This window comes from Emydura macquarii, unplaced genomic scaffold (assembly GCF_026122565.2).
Source record: "Emydura macquarii macquarii isolate MOO-44397 ecotype Brisbane River unplaced genomic scaffold, CSIRO-AGI_Emac_v2 contig_1644, whole genome shotgun sequence".
Classification (NCBI taxonomy): Eukaryota; Metazoa; Chordata; order Testudines; family Chelidae; genus Emydura; species Emydura macquarii.
The window spans coordinates 782,783-800,965 of record NW_027131781.1 but is presented as its reverse complement, the minus strand read 5'-3'; the positions used below and the strand labels follow the sequence as shown (position 1 = coordinate 800,965).

Sequence of the window (18,183 nt, the reverse complement as noted above, 5' to 3'; positions counted from 1 at the left end):
GCTGCAAACAAAAAATATGAAGAACTTAACAGTACATACAGTGACACTGAATGGAGTACGGGCAACCATTTGTAATATTATTAATACCAATATTACAATGAATCGTACAAGGTATGCCATGCAAGGTATCAATGGAAACATTATGGTTTGCTAACTAGGATAAGCTTATCTATATGTCTGTATCATCTTCGTAGTGTAAGCTATGAACATGTGTGACATCTGCATCTCAAACGTGTGCTGTTACTGGGTGACATCCCCAGCCAGATTAACATCAGCACTAGCCGGCCTGCTTGATGGCCCATCAAGGGCAATCAGCTGTCCAAAGGCCCAGGGAGAGAAGCCAGGGGCTGCACCTATGCACCAGCAGGACATGTAGGGACAAATCTGTGGGTAGGGGACTCCAAGAGCTTTTCCATGTCCATGTGCTGTGAGCGTGTGTTTGGGACAAGCCACGTGGCGTTGGCACAGGATATAAAAGGAAGCTGCACCATCTCTCTCTCCCCATCTTGTCTTCACACCTGCAATAAAGGGGGCTGTGTGATTCTCTTTTTTAGCTTCTCGATAACCAGTGTGAGGAATTAAGAGCACAGTTTGTGACTGGCTGGTGAATCTAACTTCAGTGTTAGCCACGAGGTTTGGGAGAACCTGCTCCCCTTTTTGGAGCCTGCCCTGACCTTGGCATTTTCAGGTGGCTACGCTAGCCACCTTGGGTCACATGTACATTTGTAGGACCCTTCATCACTAAACGAGGGAAATGAGCACTGACGTCCACTGTAGCCACACGTACATCAGCGTGGCTCCCCCAGGTCAGTGTGGGCGAAGCTGGGTCGTCCATGACTTGCCCTGGCATGGAGGGGTAGGGGCAGGCGTGCTGGCGTTGAGGAATGCTGCGGGAGTGGGGAGGCACTACGCTGCACTTCTCCACCAACCGGTGACTCCGCCGTAGCAGTCAAGCCCGGGACTGTTGAACCTGGAGGTCCACAAGAGTCTGCAGCATCTGCGTTTGCTGATGGAGAAGATCCAGTAAGTCCTAGGGCATCTCCCGCTTCATTTGCTGGGCCTTTCTCCCGCCAGGCTGCACTATTCCTCCAGCACAGCACCACAAAGCACACAAAGCACAGCGGGAAACTGAGGCACGGGATCTCGGCTAGCCTCTGCTTCCTTAGCACGAAGCTCTGTACAAGCAGCAGGTCTGCGACTCTGCACCAGCTCAATTGTTCCTGTCTGCTGAGGCTCCTTGGCTCTCCTGCAGCCCTGCTGCTGGTCCCTGTCGTAGCCCTTCTCCTGCATCCCCTGAGCAGTCTGCTCGCAGATGTCCCTATTTTGACGGCTTCTTCTCCCCACAGGTCCACACGGCCCAGTAGCTCCTGCCCACTCCAGGCAGGGGAGCAGCTGGGGCGAGTAGCTGACATGGTCAGCTGCACCCCACACTAGAGCGCTGCTAGGTGCACTCGCCTGGCAGGAAAAGGCATTGCAACAATTCAGGTATGTTTTAAGGGGGGTCTCCGGTCTTTGTGAGCCCTGGGCAGTGGCGTTCACAATGTGAGCAGAGCGCTCAGCGTCCGGCATGACGGGACAGCAGCTGAGGCCTGGTGGGGCTGGTATAGGTACCAAAGCGTCCACACTCGCGCTGCATCGAACTTGGAGCCATGCGGCTCAGGGAACTGCTGTTCCATAAAGGGCACAGCCGGCGGTGGGAGACGCACGCACAAGCAGGTTGACGCACGTTGGTTTACATCGGCCTAACTTTGTAGTGTGGCCCTGGCCCAAGAGGGGGAGATTTCCTCCCTCTCTCTGCAGGGAAGCAGAGGAAAGGCCCTGATTCTCCAGCTCAGGGAAAGGTGTCAGAGGCTGTATCAATAGCTGGCCTCTGGCAAGACACAGGGCTCTCAGGTGGGACTGACGGACCAAGAGACGGAGGGAGGGAGGTAGAGCCCAAGTGGATTCTACAGCAGCTTGGCTGCGTAGAGCCCCGGCATGGACCGGTCTGAACGCTGTCTTAATCTTACCTACGGGCTTTGCAAGCCGTGTGCCGATGACTAATAACCTGCCCGTTGGAACAGGCTGCCTGCTGCACCGCAGACACGTGCAGAGCTGCTCTGAGCCCTGAAGAGGGCAGCCAGTCTCCGTGCAGGAGCTGGAGGCGCTGGGCAGAGCGCACGGTGTGAGGAGGAGGGCTGGAGCCCAGAGGCTCAGTTCAGAGATGCCGAGGCTGCGTGGGCTGCCCTGAAGGAGGAGTGGGACCCCCAGGGGTTATGCCACGGGACTGTGTTAGCAGAGGCTAGCCGAGATCCCGTGGACAGCACAACAACACAAAGCACAGCGGGAAACTGAGGCATGCATTGGAAACATGCAAATATGACAGTCTTCCCGCATCACAGGAGGCGCCTGCCTTCCTTGTCCTGTGCCCGAGTGTGGCTCTCTGGGCAGGGCCGTCTCCCGGCTCTGTGTTGGTGCAGCACCCAGCACAGTGGGGCCCAGGGCCCTCATTGGTGCCACTGGCCAGACCCGCGTACAGAGCAATGGACATGGGAGCCCTTGGCAGCACAGAGGAGCCCTGCCTAAGTCACAAGATGCCCAAGCCTCACCCAGCAAGGGCCACGCTGGCCCCTGCCCAGAGCCGCGTGCGTGGCCTGGAGCTGAGTGCGGCGGGCTCAGTGAGGCGGCTGGCACTGCCACGGCCGGGTTTCCGGAGTCGCACAGCTGTGACCGCACGCCCACTTTGCATGTGCCGTTCCTGGGAGCGTGCAACAGCAAGAGACTGGGTCACGGACTCACAGCCCCCGTGCTCGCTCGGCACCGTGCGGCCCCGGGCGTAACCCCCTTCAGCATGTCAGCCTCCGCCGGGGCTGCACTCACTCTCTGGCCGTAGGGCCCAGCATCTCGTGGACATGCACCCCTGCGCCTTCCGCACACCTGGTCTGGGAGCCCGCAGAGATTCCACTTGCTCTGGACCCCTGCAGGGAGCAATGCCCCCCTGCCCCCTAGGCTGCCGTGACTCGGCCAGCGTAACACGTCTGAACACAGCGCAGCAAGTTCTCAGGGGCCTCGAGCCCGGAAAGGCTGAGCACTGTCCAGCTGGGGCCGACCAGCGTCCGGCTGGGGTCAGGCTGCTCTGTCCCAGTCCAGAAGTGACTGACCTCCTTCCACCGGCTCCCACGCTATCACCGCCAGCGCCCCGCCTCCGCCTTTGTCTTGTTTCCCAGGCAAACACATCACTGGGGTCTCTCTCTTCAGCCCTTGGGGCTCCTGTCCGTCAAAACAGCTGGCTCCCAAGATGGAGCAGGACTCCAGCTGCTCAGTTACAAGTGTCCAGGCTGGCTGGGTCCCAGCTGCTAGGCGGGGTCACACTGGGCCTCTGCAACAAGACACCTTCCCCCCCACCTTGTGAAACATGCAGTACAGAGGGGAAACTGAGGCACACGCAATACAGCATTCATACAAAGCGGCAAGTAAATCCCCACATGGGCAGAGCTGGGCTGGGCCATTTGTGCGCATGGCTCCCAGCCTGGTGCGTGCTGACCAGCCACAGGCAGGCACCCAGCATTCTGCGTGGCAGCCCCCCGGTCTCCAGTGGACCCAGCGCTCCTGGGCCGTGCGTGGCCTGCTGACACTTTGTGCAGCTCTGGTCTGAGACACTGTCTCCGCCTTGTAGCACGGGGCTCTGGGCGCAGCGCCTCAGGGGTGCTGAGCACACACCTGTGCACCACGGACAAGCTGCTTCTTTTGCTGCCAGCCCCATGCACCCCCCGGTCGCAGGCCCCTCGCTGGGCTCCCGCAGTCTGGCCCATAGCAATGTTCTGCTGCTCACAGCTCCCCCGTGTGGCCCTAATGCCTTCACAGCGCAGGCAGGGACCGGGGTAGAGTAGCCACCCGTTCTCCCGGCAATGCACAGAAAGCCCCGAGCCCGGCCCTGCAGAGCTAACCGCAGGGAGATGCTCCTGCCAGCTCCTGGCTCCGAGACACCCCGGAGCACTGGCCTGGGCAGAAGGGGCCAGTTCTGACCTTCACGGCCCCACGTGGGTCCTCACAGACTCTTCTGGAGGGCCCCAGGTGCCATTTGCCTCAGCCCCGTGGCTGAGAGCACAGATGCTAACGGGCTAACAGGGGCTTTTATTGCACAGGAAATAACTCCACACACGAAGCAGAAGAGAAAGGCGAGAAGAGCAGAAGAGACAGCTGGCGCAGGCACCGACGATGGAGCCGCACAGGCTGGGAAGACGCCAGCTGGGAGATGCCCATGGCCAAGGGTCTCTTCGCATCCTGGAGCCAGCAAACGCAGCCGTGGTGGGCCAGGACCCACGCAGGGCCGGCGGCTGACGCTGGCAGGGGTGCAGCCAGCAATGCCCCGGGCCACGGTGGAACATGAGTCCATAGGGGGTCACACCCAGCCTTCGCAGCGCCGCAGGCGGGGAGGCTGGCACCAGCAAAGAATCACAGCAGAGGAGGGTTGAAGGGAATCGGGAGGTATCTAGTCCCACCCCCTGCTCGAAGCAGGACCAGTCCCAATTAAACCGTCCCAGCCAGGCCTTCTCAAGCCGGGCCTGAGATGGAGAGTCCACCATGGTCTTAGCCCGAGGGGCCCCGCGGCTCCTGGCACAGTGCCGGCTGGGAGCCTGTGGGCTGCGCTCTGGGCTCCAGCCTCACCGGAGTCTCTTGCGGATGCTGACGAGCTCCTGGTGAATGGTGCTGAAGCTGGGCCGCTTCCATGGCTCGTGCTCCCAGCACCGCTGCATCAGCCTGTACACTTCCTCGGGGCACTGCTCAGGGGGGTCCAGTCGCACCCCTGGGGAGAGAGGGTGGCAGGGTCAGGGGCCAGGGCAGGGGAGACCCCGCAAGAGAGCAGCACCTGGCGGCCGTTGTCACAGGGCGCCCCGATCTGCACCCCTGCAGCGGGGTCGAGGTGCTGGGACCCCTGGGCAGCATGGCTCTGCCCCGCTTCTGCCACAGCCGGGACAGTACAGACGCGGGCAGTGGGGCTCCAGGTCTGGCAGCAGCCCAGGTCATGGGCGATGGGGCCGGGGCCGGGGCCGAGTCTGCTCACCTTGGTCAACGGCCTCGCGCGTCTGCGTGTTGCTCAGGCTGCCGTAGGGGGTGGCTCCCAGGCTGAAGGCTTCCCACAGCAGGACCCCAAAGCTCCAGACGTCGCTCTCCGAGGAGTATCGGCCTGGGGAGAGGCAGGCTTCAGGCAGGGGCCGTCAGGGCACAGGCCCCCCCGTGATGCCTATGCAGGCACTAACTCTGCTGCAGCCTGGGCAGCCCCCCACTCCCTGCAGCGACACTGCCCTGGCTCCAACTGGCCTGCAGCATCCGACCCACCACCTTCCCGCTGCCCCAGCCCCTCTGACCGAGCAGCGGGGATGCCCCGCGACCGGCCGCCCCCACCCAGTAACTGCATGCTCTGGGCTGAGTAGGGCTGTGGATCTCAGCAGCACCAGCACGCCGCTCGCGCCCCGTGTCGGGGCCGGAGGGAAGCACGAGGAGCAGTGGAGGCCAGGACTCCTGGGTTCTCGCTGTGTGCAAGTGCCTTCCCTCCCTGCTACCCCTCCCTGCACCAAGGGACGCGGCTGGTGCCGTGCGGGCACCCGCTCAGCGTTAGCTGGCTGGGCACCGCGACCGCGCTGGTACCATAATTCAGTGCCTCTGGCGCTGTCCATTTCACAGGGATCTGCTTCATGCCCCCGGTGGAGGCGTAGATCCCGTCCTCCTCCTGCCGCGACATCCCGAAGTCGCTGATCTTCAGGGAGTTCTTCTCCGTCACCAGGCAGTTGCGAGCGGCGAGGTCCCTGTGGTGGAGAGCACCCTGAGTGCCCCGCCCCGCCCCGCCCCTCCATGCCCCCCCCTAAACCACTGGCTACAGAGAACCTGCAAGGCCCCAGCTGTGCCCTGCCCCTCACCCGGCGGCAGGCGCCAACGGAGCCAAGGGCACTCACGAGCTCGGAGAACGTCTGCCCTGGAGGCACTGGGGCCTGCCGGTTAGCACGGGCCGAGCAATCAGGGCTCTCCAGCTCTTGGGTGACGTCGGCCCGTCCCTGGGCCCCAGCCTCCATCGATCACATGGGAAGGGGCCGCTCCCTTCTGTGGGGAGCTCTGGGGCTGAGGGTGCTGCAGAAAGAGTGAGCCAGGGCTCCTGGGGGAAGGCCAGGGCACTACCCAAGCGGGCATCTCACGGGAGCCTTTCCGGCTCGCTGGCAGCCCACAGCCTTGTAGCACAGCTGGGCTTCTGGGCCACGCCCAGGCAGGGCCCCGCTCTGCGCCCATGTCCACGCAGCGCCCGGCACACCGGGGCCCCGAGCTCAGGTGGGACCTGGGCAATGCCCGGCATGCTAGGGGGGCTCTGCTCTCAGCTGGCGTCTGGGCAGCACACAGCACAGGGGGCCTGCTCCTGGCTGGGGTCTCTGCATGCCACGGCAGTACACAAGTGAGGAGCGGTGCGGCCTGCGCGCGGCCCGGAGCTCACCTGTGGATGCAGTGCTTGCTTTCCAGGTACTCCATCCCGGCCGCAGCGTGCTGGGCCATCTTCAGCAGCTCCTTCACCTTCAGCTGCTGCCCCTCGCTGCGCAGGAAGCTCAGGAAGTCCCCACCTGGGGGGAAGGCGAGTGCTGAGGACCCCAGGAGCCCGGCAGCAGCCTTTTGCCTGGGGCTGCGGGAAGCAGTCTCCCCGGGACAGGGGGCGTGGGGGGGCCGGGGGCGTGGGGGGGGCAGGACTCACCCTGCACCAGCTCCATGACGATGTAGATGGGCTGCTTCTGGGTGCAGACGCCAATGAGCCTGACGATGTTGGGGTGGCTGTATTGCTTCAGGATCCTGGGGGCAGCGACAGGCCGCATCAGCGCACAGCAGGGCCCCCAACGCAGGGCCGGGCGGGGCAGCGGAGCCAGTTGCAGCATCCAGCCAGCCCCAGCAAGGTGGTTGGTGTCCTGGGACATTTCAGTAGGGGCCCCTGGCCCTGCTGGGTTTGCGTACGGGCGCCCGGGCTCCATCCGGCCTGGGATTCCCCCCCGCACCCCATCTGTGCTGGGTTTGTTTGGGAGGCCCCCAGTCCCTGCTGGGTTGGGGGTCCCCTGTCTATCAGCTTTGGGGTCCCCCAGGCTTCAGGAGAAGATTTTGACCCAGAGAAGCTGTTTTAGTTGACGTTTAACCAAGCCCCCCCGGTGCAGCCGTATGGGGCAGGGTGTAAGGAGCCCCTGCACAGACCTGGCTTCCTGCAGGAACTTGGCCTTCAGCTCCGGTGGAAGGGTTTCCCGGCAGGATTTCACTGCCACCGGCGTGTTATCGGCACGCAGGCGGGCGCTGAACACCTCCCCGAAGTTACCCTGAGAGACAAAGCACATGCAGCAGCTCCACCTGCCCTGCTCTGGGCCGAGCCCCGAGTGCAGCAGAGCCAGCCCCAGCCCCATGGGCCTAGGAGCTCTCCGCCCGTGTGTGGCTGGCACAGGAGCCCCTTCTCCGAGGCAGGTGCCGGGGAGAGTTGGCACTAGAGGCTGCACCGCGGCCAGGGCCTGGGAAGGAGGGACCCCTCTGTAACGGAGCGATTCCCCTGGGCCTTACGTCAGCCGTGCTGGAAGCCAGGCAGGCACCAGCGCCCGCAAGGGGCCGGCTAGACCAGGGCTGGCAGGGGCCTGTGTATCCACGCAGCTCCCAGCCTGGGTAACTTGGTCGCCTGGCGCACGGGGGGCGAGGGGGGAGTCTTTGCTTTCCGCTGAGGGCCAGAGAGATTCAGAGGCCTGCCAGCGCTGCCCGAGAGCCCGGGCCCAGCCTGGCCTGCAGACCCGCGGAGCCACACAGAGCAGCTCTCCTGGCTGCGCACTGCTGGGTCCCGCGGGGCTCTCGCTGCAACAGGGGAGAGTAGAAATCCGCCAGTGTGTTGCTTTTATTAAGCGGAAACTAATCTGCATACTGCCCCCCCTGCCCCCCATGATCCTTGGCCTGCTGCGGGCTTCCGCGGAGCAGTGCCCCAGCAATGGCCGGGCCCAGGCTTGCACTCACCCGGCCAATGCGCTCGCCCAGCAGCACATCCTCGTGGTTCAGCACCCATTTGTCCTGGGGAGGAAGGGGCCAGTCAGAGAGCAGGAGCCAGTCACCCGCGCCCGGCCCACCCGGCTCCGCCTGAGGATGTGCTGCCCGGGAACGGAGGGAGCTGCAGCGTCACCCCGTGCAGACAGCACGCCTCAGCCCCACCACCCGGCCGGGCCCATTCCTCCGCCATCCGCAGCCCCCTGGGCAGTGCCCTTTGCCCCCCCGCCCAGCGCCGCTCGCCCGCGGTGTTCCCCCCCATGGCGCAGCACGGCACCTTGGGGACGGGCTTGGCCAGGACGATGCCGGTCTTCTTGGTGATGGGCTGCCGGCTCTGCAGGAAATGCTCGATGAGCAGCGGGATGGTGCGGAAGCCGTCGCCCTCCAGCCGGTACATGTCCTGGGGAGACGGAGGTGCTGGGAACTCCCCACTCCCCGCCCGTCCCTGCTCCCCCCTTCCTGCCCCGTATCCCCCACCCCCTCCATGCCTTATCCCCCCCACCGCCCTCATCCTGCCCGCGCACTCTCTCTACCCTCATACCGCCCCACGCGCCCCATGCCGCACCCAGCACCCAGCACGCCTCCTGCCCAGCGCGGCCGAAGCACAGCTTTCAGGGACAGCGTCTGCGCCTGCCAGGGCCTGGCCTGGCCTCTTTGGGCACTGCCGGGACCGAGCTGCCCCTTCCGTCTCTGTCTGCGGCACCAGGCGTTTGTGAGCTGCTGGGACGAGGGCCCAAGAGGTGCAGGAAGCAGCAGGAACCCCCTCCCCCGTGCACCCCTGCCCCGGGGGGCAGGAGGGGCCCTGTCCATGGGCACTCCTGCAGGAGCCCCCTCCCGGGCTGGACCCAGCACGGCCCCAGCAGGCTTGGGGCAGGACGTGGCCCGGGGGCGGGCAGGGCTGCTGGAGCGTGGGCCCGGCAGAGCCGCGTGTGCCGCGTGCGTCAGCTCCCGTCCCCATGGCGCCCCAGGCCCACGGCGCCACTCACGTCGGAGGCCTGGATGATGAAGTGCCGGGGCTGCCCGTCCCACAGCACGCTCAGCACGTGCTCCTGCTTGCCCTGGCTCTCCCGCACCAGGAAGTCGCCGCTGTGGCGCAGCAGCTCCTGCACTTCCATGCGAGGGATGGCACCGTGGTACCAGGCCTGCTGGCACAGGGGCTTCTCCACTTCCGGGACGAGCGGCAGAGGGGGCGGCAGCTGGGAGACAGAGCCAGGGTCAGCGGCTGGGCAGCCCCACATGGCGCCAGCCGGCTGGGGGGCCGAGGACCCCGTCCGCGCCCAGATGGGGCTGCCCAGACCCACTTTTCCCCCAGGGATCAGGAGCAGGAGGGGACGGGGGAGGCAGTGGGATGAGGAGGGAAGGGGGACGCCGTGGGGCAGGGGCACTCACCGAGTACTTGGGCCGGAAGATGCCCGAGATGTGATTTCTGAGGGTCTCCAGCGGGCTGGCTCCTGAGCATTCCTGCTCCTGCGGGGCAGAGAGAGGGGCTGAGCGGGTGCGGCGGGGAGAGTCCCGCGCCAGGTGCAGGCCTGGCCGTGGCCCTGGCAGAGCCGGGCGCTGCGTAGCTGGGCTGCACCCCGCAGGGGATTCGCACCACGCAGCAGCACCCGCATTTCCGAGCAAGGCCGACTCGCCCGGGCAGCTGCTGGGCCGGGCCAGCGTTGGTGCCCGAGTGTCCCCACGGTCCCCAAGGCAGAACCGCCCCCCAACTGCCCGCAGGAGTGTGGGGCACAGGGCGGGACGGACTCACCGGGGAGGAGAGAGATTGCCTGTCGTCCTGCAAGGGCAGGGCTGGCGGGGGGTCGCGGGAGCCCAGCTGGTCCAGCTTGCGGCGCAGCACGTCCCTCTGGGCCCGCAGCTTGGCCTCGGTGCACAGGGAGACCTGGAAGTGTTGCTGGGCCTCCTGCAGGGCCTGGCGCTTCCCCAGCAGCTGCAGCCTGCGCCGGAGACACCACGGCCGCGGCTCGGAGCAGGCACGGGGCAGCCTGTGCCCACACCTGGCCCCCAGCTCCCTGCCTGCCCGGCCTGGCCGTCCCATCCCCCGTCTTACCCCTCCTCGGCCCCCCTGTCTCACCCCTCCCCGGGCCCCCAGGACCTCCCATCTCACCCCTCCCCTGGCCCCCCGTCTCACCCCTCCCTGGGCCCCCAGGCCCCCCGTCTCACCGCTCCCGGGAGCCCACATTCTGCTCCTCGCCCAGGAGCTCGGCCTGCAGGTCCTGGACGCGCTGCCCTTTGCTGCTCATGGTCTCGGTGGCAGTGGCCAATTCCTCCTCCACGGCCGTCAGGCTGCAAGAGACAGCACCAGCTAGCCCGGGGGGGAGGGGTCCCTGACGGGCCTAGGGGAGGTTCGGTGAGCCAGGTGGGCTGCACACGGCCCAGCGTCCGCAGCCCTCCAGGAGCCTCGCATGTCCCCCTGCCCAGGCCCGCCCACACACACCTGTGCTGCACGCTCTCGATGGTCAGCTCGTTCAGCTGCAGCTCGCCGGGCTCCAGGCTCTCGCTCTCCTCCAGCAGGCTCTCGTCGAAGGTCACCACGGGCGGGATCTCACTCGCACCCCTGGGAGGACAGAGCTCTGAGCACGCCTGCTGCCAGCCTCCGGCCCTGGGGGAGCACAGGCCTGGGGCCAGGACCGGAGCATTCTGCACTGGCCGTCCTGCCGCCTTTCTGCGCCCTGCCCTGACGTGCCAGGCCCTCGCCGCCGAGGCAGCGTGCCGACCCCCCAGGAGGGCAGGGCTCTGACAAAGGGGGAATTGTCTGTCATAGGTTTATGAATCCTGCACGTGCCTCAGTTTCCCTCACACTTGGCATTGCTACCCAGCGGGGCAAACGTCTTACGTCTGCTCTTGGGGGCAGCGCCGGACCTGAGGGGAGGGTGTGGCTGGCTGGCTGGGCCGGGGGCGACAAGGACTGCTTGGAACCTGCTGAACGCGACCCATGGCCGTGCACAATGCCAGCGACCAGGCCATGGCCACCGAGCAAACCACAGCCCAGAGAGGAGGCTCCACAGTCGGGCGAGAGCCCAGGACGAGAGGGGACAGGCGGGGACAAAGAGCGAGCTCTGGGAAGCTGGCCCCTCTCCCCTGGGGCTAAGTAAGGGGCCAGGGAGCAGCAGAGCTGAAAGGGGGTTCGCTGCAGCCTGGCTGGGGACTTGCACGGCACCCAGACCCACCGGTGCTTTAACCTCGGCGTCTCTGCTGCAGCCTGCCGGGCCTGGCTGGCTGTCTGGCGCCCTGGGGCGGGCAAGGCTCCCCGGGAGTCTGGCTCAGGGGGACTCGCGGGGAGCAGGAGGCTGGAGCCCCACGGCGTGAATGGAGGAGGCGGTGAGGCTGTGGGTGAAGGCAGAGCGGGGCCCCAGGGAGCCCACAGGGTCCCTCCGGGAGGCTGTTTAAAAGCTGGCGTTGCCTGCGGGCGGGTGGGGAGCCGAACCTGTGCTGCTCCAGGAAGCTGAGGTACTCGGCGGCCGGGTCGATGGCCTGGATGGCGCGGGTGAGCTCCTGGTGCATGGACACCACCTCTTCCTGCACCAGGCTGCTGACCTCAGCGTACTCCTGCAGGATCTCCTTCCTGCGGGACGCAGCCACAGGGCCTGAAACCCCAGCGCCCCCATTGCCCAGGGCCCCCCCCAGCCCCCTCACCTGCACCCCGCTCCTCACCTGGGGCCCCCCACAATCCCCCTCACCTGCACCTCCCCATCATCTGGAGACCTTCCCACAGCCCCTTCCCTCACCTGCGCCCCACCCCCCATCCCCTGGGGGCCTCACCCCCCAAAAGCCCCCATCAGCCAAAGCCCCTCCCCCACTACCTGGGGGTTTGACTAAACGCAGCAGTTGTGGCCCCCCCTTGCTGCTCACCCCAGTGGCCGTTGCCCTGGTGCACTTGGCCGCCTTGCCTGAGGCTTTGAGGAGCAGCCCCAGCCCCGGGCCCCGCCGCAGAGTCAGCGAAGGCTGGGCTGGGTCCCTTGACCTGCAGGGTGCTCAGCAAATCCCCCAGGACACCCAGCCGGGGGCCGGCCCCAGCCTCTCCCTCCAGCTCCTGGCCCAAGGCACATTGAAAGATGGCTGGGCAGGGGAGGTGTCTGTGCTGGATGTGGGGTGGGGTGAGGGCAGCGGGTGCGAATGGCGGGGGTGGGGTGTGTGAAGGGCAGTGGGTGCGAATGGCGGGGGTGGGGGGTGAGGGCAGCGGGTGCGAATGGCGGGGGTGGGGGGGTGAGGGCAGCGGGTGCGAATGGCGGGGGGGGGGGGGTGAGGGCAGTGGGTGCGAATGGCGGGGGTGGGGGGTGTGGGTGCGAATGGCGGGGGGAGGGGGTGAGCAGGGGTGCGAATGGCGGGGGTGGGGTGTGTGAAGGGCAGTGGGTGCGAATGGCGGGGGGGGGGGGTGAGGGCAGCGGGTGCGAATGGCGGGGGTGGGGGGTGGGGTGTGTGCGAAGGGCAGTGGGTGCGAATGGCGGGGGGGCGGGGGGGGGGGGGGTGAGGGCAGTGGGTGCGAATGGCGGGGGTGGGGGGGTGAGGGCAGCGGGTGCGAATGGCGGGGGTGGGGGGGTGAGGGCAGCGGGTGCGAATGGCGGGGGTGGGGGTGTGTGAAGGGCAGTGGGTGCGAATGGGGGGGTGCGAATGGCGGGGGGGGGGGGAGGTGAGGGCAGCGGGTGCGAATGGCGGGGGTGGGGGTGTGTGAAGGGCAGTGGGTGCGAATGGCGGGGGTGGGGGGTGTGAAGGGCAGTGGGTGCGAATGGCGGGGGGGGAGGTGAGGGCAGCGGGTGCGAATGGCGGGGGTGGGGGGTGAGGGCAGCGGGTGCGAATGGCGGGGGTGGGGGTGTGAAGGGCAGTGGGTGCGAATGGCGGGGGGGGGGGGAGGGCAGCGGGTGCGAATGCTGGAGGTGCAGGTTGGGGAGGGTGGGGGGAATGGCAGGGTTGGGGGTCAGGGTGACCAGAGACGAATGTGAAGGATGGGGCCGGGGCGGGGTGAGAGGCGCCCCACAGCGGGGCTGTCCCTACGACAGGGCGCGGGCGCCGGGCGCCGGGCGGGCTCTTACAGGATGCGCGCCATCTCCAGGTGCAGGCCGTGCAGGGAGCGGTGCAGCGTGGGCAGCACCTGCTGGAAGTGCAGCGTGTGGTGCAGCTCCGCGGCCTTGACGGCCAGCACGTACTGGTTGTGCAGGGCGTAGAGCTTCCACAGGCTCCGCACGTACTTCTCCTTGGCCTTGTCCCGCTCCTTGTCTGGGGGAGAGCAGCAGATGCAGGGGGTCCTGGCAGAGGCGCAGCCGAGTGCCCGCAGACCCTGCCCGAGGGACGGGAGCCCCGTGCGGGCCCAGCCAGCGGGTCGCTGAGTCTCCAGGGACCTTGCTGGCGGCGGGAGCCGGGAGGTGGCAGGGCCACGGGGCTTCTCCACAGGGAGCCTGGGGCTGGCCGGCTCAGCCGGCACAGCCAGAGCAGCCCCACTGCTGGGATCCCGGGCGGCCTCGCGGGAACCTGCCCCGCTCAGGCTGGGAGGAGCATGGGCTGGGGCAGGGCTGCTGGGCTTTGTGAGGTGCCGCAGGGGCCCCGGGGCCTGCACCCACCTTTGCTGGCCTCCTGGTACTTGCGCTTGGCCTGGGCACTGTCCCGGGCCAGGCTCCGGTACTGCGACTTCAGCTTCTCCATCTCCTGCTGGCATGTCTGAGAACGGCACAGAAACCCACGGTGCGGGCAGCGTAACCCCCTGGCCACGCAGCCGGGAGCCCGGGGCAGGGTGGACCCCAGAGGGGTGAGGGACAGAGTCCAGGAGAGGTGAGGGGGGCAGGGTGGACCCCAGAGGGGTGATGGGGCAGAGCCCCGGGGGGGGGGAGGTGATGGGGGAGGGGCAGAGCCTGGGAAGGGTGAGGGGGGCAGGGTGGACCCCAGCGGGGTGAGGGGCAGGGGCAGGCAGAGCCCGGGTGGTCAGCAGCAGCACTACGATCCCAGCACAGCCAGGGGAGGAAGGCGTCTCCTGGGCAGGGAACCCCTGGCCCCAGGGCAGGGAGGGCCGCATGCCCAGCAACTGCCCTTGCCACGGCTCCTGTGGGGCTGGGTGGGGGTGGGCCCGCAGAGCCCCAGGGATGATCAGGTCCCTCCTACCCTGGTGTAGGCCTGGCTCAGCTGCTGCCACTGCTCGGCGTAGCTCCGGCGCAGCTGCTGCTTGTCGCGGATCAGCAGGCTCAGCTTGTCCAGGGGCCCGGCCGCCAGGTCCTCCGCGTGGCGCCGCAGGATCTGGCTCAGCACCTCCGTCTGGCTCACCAGCACCCCCCAGGACTGCCGGGAGAGGGCAGAGCGTGGGCAGGCAGCAGAGCTGGGGGCAGTCACAGGGGAGGCTGGGGAGGGCGCCGTGGGCAGAGGGCTCCAGGCAGCACCTGGTGAAATCTGTCTGGCTGCGCAGGGCTCGCAACCTGGTTTGCTGGGAACCCCTCTGAAAATATTTCAGGCTGTGACGACAACCCCCCTCCCCCGGTGCCATGCCATCCTTACCGGCATGTGTGGGGCTGACAGCTCGTGACCTCCCTTAATAACCTACCACCCCAGTCTGAGAACCCCTGGTAACGCGCCAGGCGTTACGGGCTGTCCTGAGGCCTGTGACTGGGGCTTGTGGGCACCAGCGAGTTCTGTCTGTCCATGCACAGTGGGTGCAGCAGGACTCACCAAGGGACCCCTTTAGTCTGAGCAAAATGCTGGCCAAGTGACTGCAGCCTCCAGGCCAGCCCCGCTTAGCGAAGCAGCTGGGCCCCTTCGCAAGTGCAGCCCGTGCATGTTTGGAGCGTAACTGTAGACAGCAGAGACAAAGGCTGGATCTCGCCCCTGAGGAGGCAGCAGGGCAGCGGGTTTGTCTCCAGCGTGGACGGGCCCAGCCACGCCTGGCTGGCCAGCGCTGGGAGGGGGGTGCAGGACAGGGGTTGTTAGCTAAGGTTAGGTTCTAGGACGCAAGTTCTGATTCGATGTTGCCCTTTGCTCTCAGTATTTCTGCGATATTCACTGCTGGCCTGGGGCAGAGAAATTGCAGCGTAGCTGTTCTGGCTCTGGCTGGAGCCTGGGCTTTGAAAACCAGGGGGAGGCGGTTCTCAGAACCCGCTCTCCAGCCCGACCCCAGACACCTACACTGCTAGTTTTATTCCCGCGAGCCTGCCTCAGCTGCCCTGGCTCTGAGACTCGCCTCCCCTGGGCGCTGAGTGGCCCAGGGGCTGGGCCCTGCAGGGAGAGGCTCAGAGGCTCTGAAAAGTCTGTCGCTAGCCTGTAAAGCAGGGCCGGGGAGGCTCGTGTGGCCGGAGCTGGAGTGTGGGAGCTGGCCCTGCGGACACAGACAGGCTCCTCCCGCTAAGGCCAGGTGGAAGCAAGGCACCCCCAGCCCTGGGTACTGGAAGAAGCCTGATGGGCTCTCAGGATAGCCACAGGCTACCCACACTCAGCAGCACCCATGTGGGCCCAGCCTGGTTTGGAGAAGTAAAACTGGGGGGGGGGAGGGGACTTCCACCTGCTTTGTCACCTACTGAGCCATTATGGTTAAATTAAACCTTTTAACATTATGATCATCCAGTCTGACCAACCTCCTGCACAACACAGGCCACAGAACCTCACCCAGCCACGCCTGTCATAGACCCAGACCTCTGGCTGAGTTACTGAACTCCTCAAATCATGGTTTAAAGACTTCAAGGTACAGAGAATCCACCAGCAAGTGACCCGTGCTCCATGCTACAGAGGAAGGTGAAAAACCCTCAGAGCCTTTGTCAATCTGTCCTGGGGGGAAATTCCATCCCAACCCCAAATATGGCCATCAGCTAAACCCTGAGCATGTGGGCAAGACTCACCAGCCAGACACCCAGAAAGAATTCTCTGTAGTAACTCAGAACCCACCACATCTAACATCCCTTCACAGGCCATTGGCATATCTACCACCAGCAGTCACAGATCAGTCAATGTCAAACTAGGGATTGTCAAAGGAGATCAGGTTGGTCTGGCACGATCTACCTTTTGTAAAGCCATGTTGTGTTTCGGCCCAGTTACCGTTAACCTCGATGTCCTTAACTACTTTCTCTTTCAATTTTTTTTCCAAGACCTTGCATACTACTGAGGTCAAACTAACAGGCCTGTAGTTACCCGGCTCACTTTTTCCCCCTTTCTTAAAAATAGGAACTGTGTTAGCATCCTCCGTGCTTAGCAGTCCCACTTCTTTTTTCTTTGTTCTCTTCCTGTTTATATGGCTGTAGAACCTTTTACTATTGGTTTTAATTCCCTTTGCAAGGTCCAACTTTACTTGGCTTTTGGCATTTCTCACTTTGTCTCTACCTGTTTTGATCTCCAAGAGGTAGCTTTCCTTGCTGACCCCTCCCATCTTCCATTCCTTGTGGGCTTTCTGCTTTCCCTTCATTGCCTGTCTGAGATGCTGGGTCTATAACCCTGGCCTATGAATTTTTTCCCCTTCCTTGGGATGCAGGCTGCAGATAGTTCCTGCAACCTTGACTTGAAGTGATTCCAAGCCTGCTCCGCCTTTAGATCCATGAGTTCTTCAGTCCAGTCCATTCCCCAGCTTAATTCCCTTCGTTTTTAAGTCAGCCCTTTTGACGTCAGACCCTAGTCACAGATCTATTGCTGTTTATCCTGCCATGTAGTTTGAACTGAATTAGCTCATGGTTGCTCGAACCAAGCTTGTCCCCTACAACCAGTTCTTCTACAAGGTCCTCACTGCTCACCAACACCAACTCTAAAATGGCATTCCCTCTCGTTGGTTCAGTAACTATTTGGTGAAGGACTCCACCAGCTATCACATCCGGGAAAATCTGAGCCCTATTATCTGTTATTACTAGCACTAATCCTCCAGTCTGGGTCTGGGAAGTTAAAATCTCCCATAGTCACACAGGCCCCAGCAGTATTTACTCCATTAAGAGCATTAAGGAGTCTCTATCCATGTCCGAATCGGACCCCAAGCACTATCTCCTGACAGTGCCCCTCACCCCAGGAACAGGGGCGGACGGCCACACCTCTCTTTCCAGAGCAAGGGGTTTCTGTCGCACTCACATGCACTCCTGGGGTGTGTTCTCAGGGCCTTTGGAGCCAGCACAAGTCGCAGTTTGCAGTGTGCCAGCCCCCCCGCCCCCCTTTGCTCCCGCCAGCTCAGCTTGGCAGGGCCGGGCCGTCAGCACGCCAGCGACCCGACCCTGACTGCACGGCGCACTGCAGGGGACAAAGGGCCTGCCATGGGCTGGAAGCCATTCTCCAGGGGACTCATTGCGGCTGGAGACGGGGCAGGTCCCAGCCCATCTCATGTCTAGCTGAGGCTGCAACCCTGGTGTTCTGCTGCACAGGGACCTGGGGCTGGACGGCTGCAGGGCCTGGGCTTACAGACGTGGCCACGCCCGGGCAGGCTCCTTACCTCGGTGAGCTGGCTTTTGTATTCCCGGGGCCAGGGCTGCCCGGAGCCCTCCTGCTTCTCCAGCTGGCAGAACATGCTGTGCAGCAGGGCCGCGTACTCCCTGTCGCTCTTGGCTCGCTGCGCCATCCACTTCTTCATCAGCCCCAGGAGGCGCAGCTCCGCGTCCTGCAGCCGGAGCAGGGCGCTGTGCCCCTGGGGGCCGCACAGCTCTGTCCCGAAGCCCATGGCACTGGGCGCAGAGAGCCCTGCGCCTCTCCCCCTGCACACAAGGAGGGGTGAGTAAAGCAGCCCTGAACGGTCCCCAGAGAACACTCCTTCCCTTGGGGTGCTCAGCAGTGCCCCAGTCCCCACGCCCACCGCAGCTTCCCCCGGCTCATTTGCCTGTGGTCAGCTCCCCTTTGCATTTTCCAGGCTTGCCTCTCCCCGCATTGTTTCTTGGAAGGGTTCCAAGGAACTGCTGACCCCAGGAATCTGGATGTGCAGCCCTGGCAGCAAGGGGAAGGGGGCCCAGGGGCAGAGCCCCTCATCAGGGGGAGTCTGGCTGTGACAGTCCGGGGGGCAGGGGATTGCAGCACAGCCCCCGTCCCATGGAAGGGACTCTGGACACGGGGTGCATGGCACAATCGCCTGCTGCATGGCAGTGACAATTTGACACGCAGCCCTACAAAATCTGACTTGCAAAATGGACTCAAATTGTGTGTGTGGCAGGGGGAGCGCGGGCCCCACCTGATCCCACTTGAGCCTGCTGCGTGAGTGGCCCCAGGCTGGGCGCCTGCTCTCAGGGCCACGGCTGCTCC

The 18,183-nt window shown here is 64.8% G+C and overlaps 1 protein-coding gene across 7 annotated transcripts; it reads right to left on the bottom strand.

The window, feature by feature from the left end:
• Positions 1-4,239: 4,239 nt before the first annotated feature.
• Positions 4,240-17,611, bottom strand: FES (FES proto-oncogene, tyrosine kinase). Of its 7 annotated transcripts, XM_067556074.1 has the most exons (19): positions 17,424-17,611; positions 14,498-14,522; positions 14,107-14,238; positions 13,572-13,668; positions 13,047-13,230; positions 11,444-11,581; positions 10,454-10,573; positions 10,180-10,302; positions 9,767-9,953; positions 9,406-9,483; positions 9,003-9,212; positions 8,294-8,416; positions 7,990-8,043; positions 7,198-7,316; positions 6,713-6,807; positions 6,461-6,584; positions 5,629-5,786; positions 5,045-5,167; positions 4,240-4,786 (listed from the first exon to the last, which is right to left on the bottom strand). In XM_067556074.1, exons 1-19 carry the CDS (start codon positions 17,609-17,611, stop codon positions 4,644-4,646), a joined length of 2,421 nt encoding a protein of 806 aa, XP_067412175.1. In that variant the 3' UTR covers positions 4,240-4,643. The 7 variants fall into 7 exon arrangements, with proteins under 7 accessions (XP_067412175.1, XP_067412172.1, XP_067412173.1 ...); XM_067556071.1 differs by lacking the exon at positions 14,498-14,522 and having other exon boundaries at positions 9,406-9,503; positions 9,763-9,953; positions 14,107-14,280; positions 17,387-17,611; XM_067556072.1 differs by lacking the exon at positions 14,498-14,522 and having other exon boundaries at positions 14,107-14,280; positions 17,387-17,611.
• Positions 17,612-18,183: the final 572 nt, after the last annotated feature.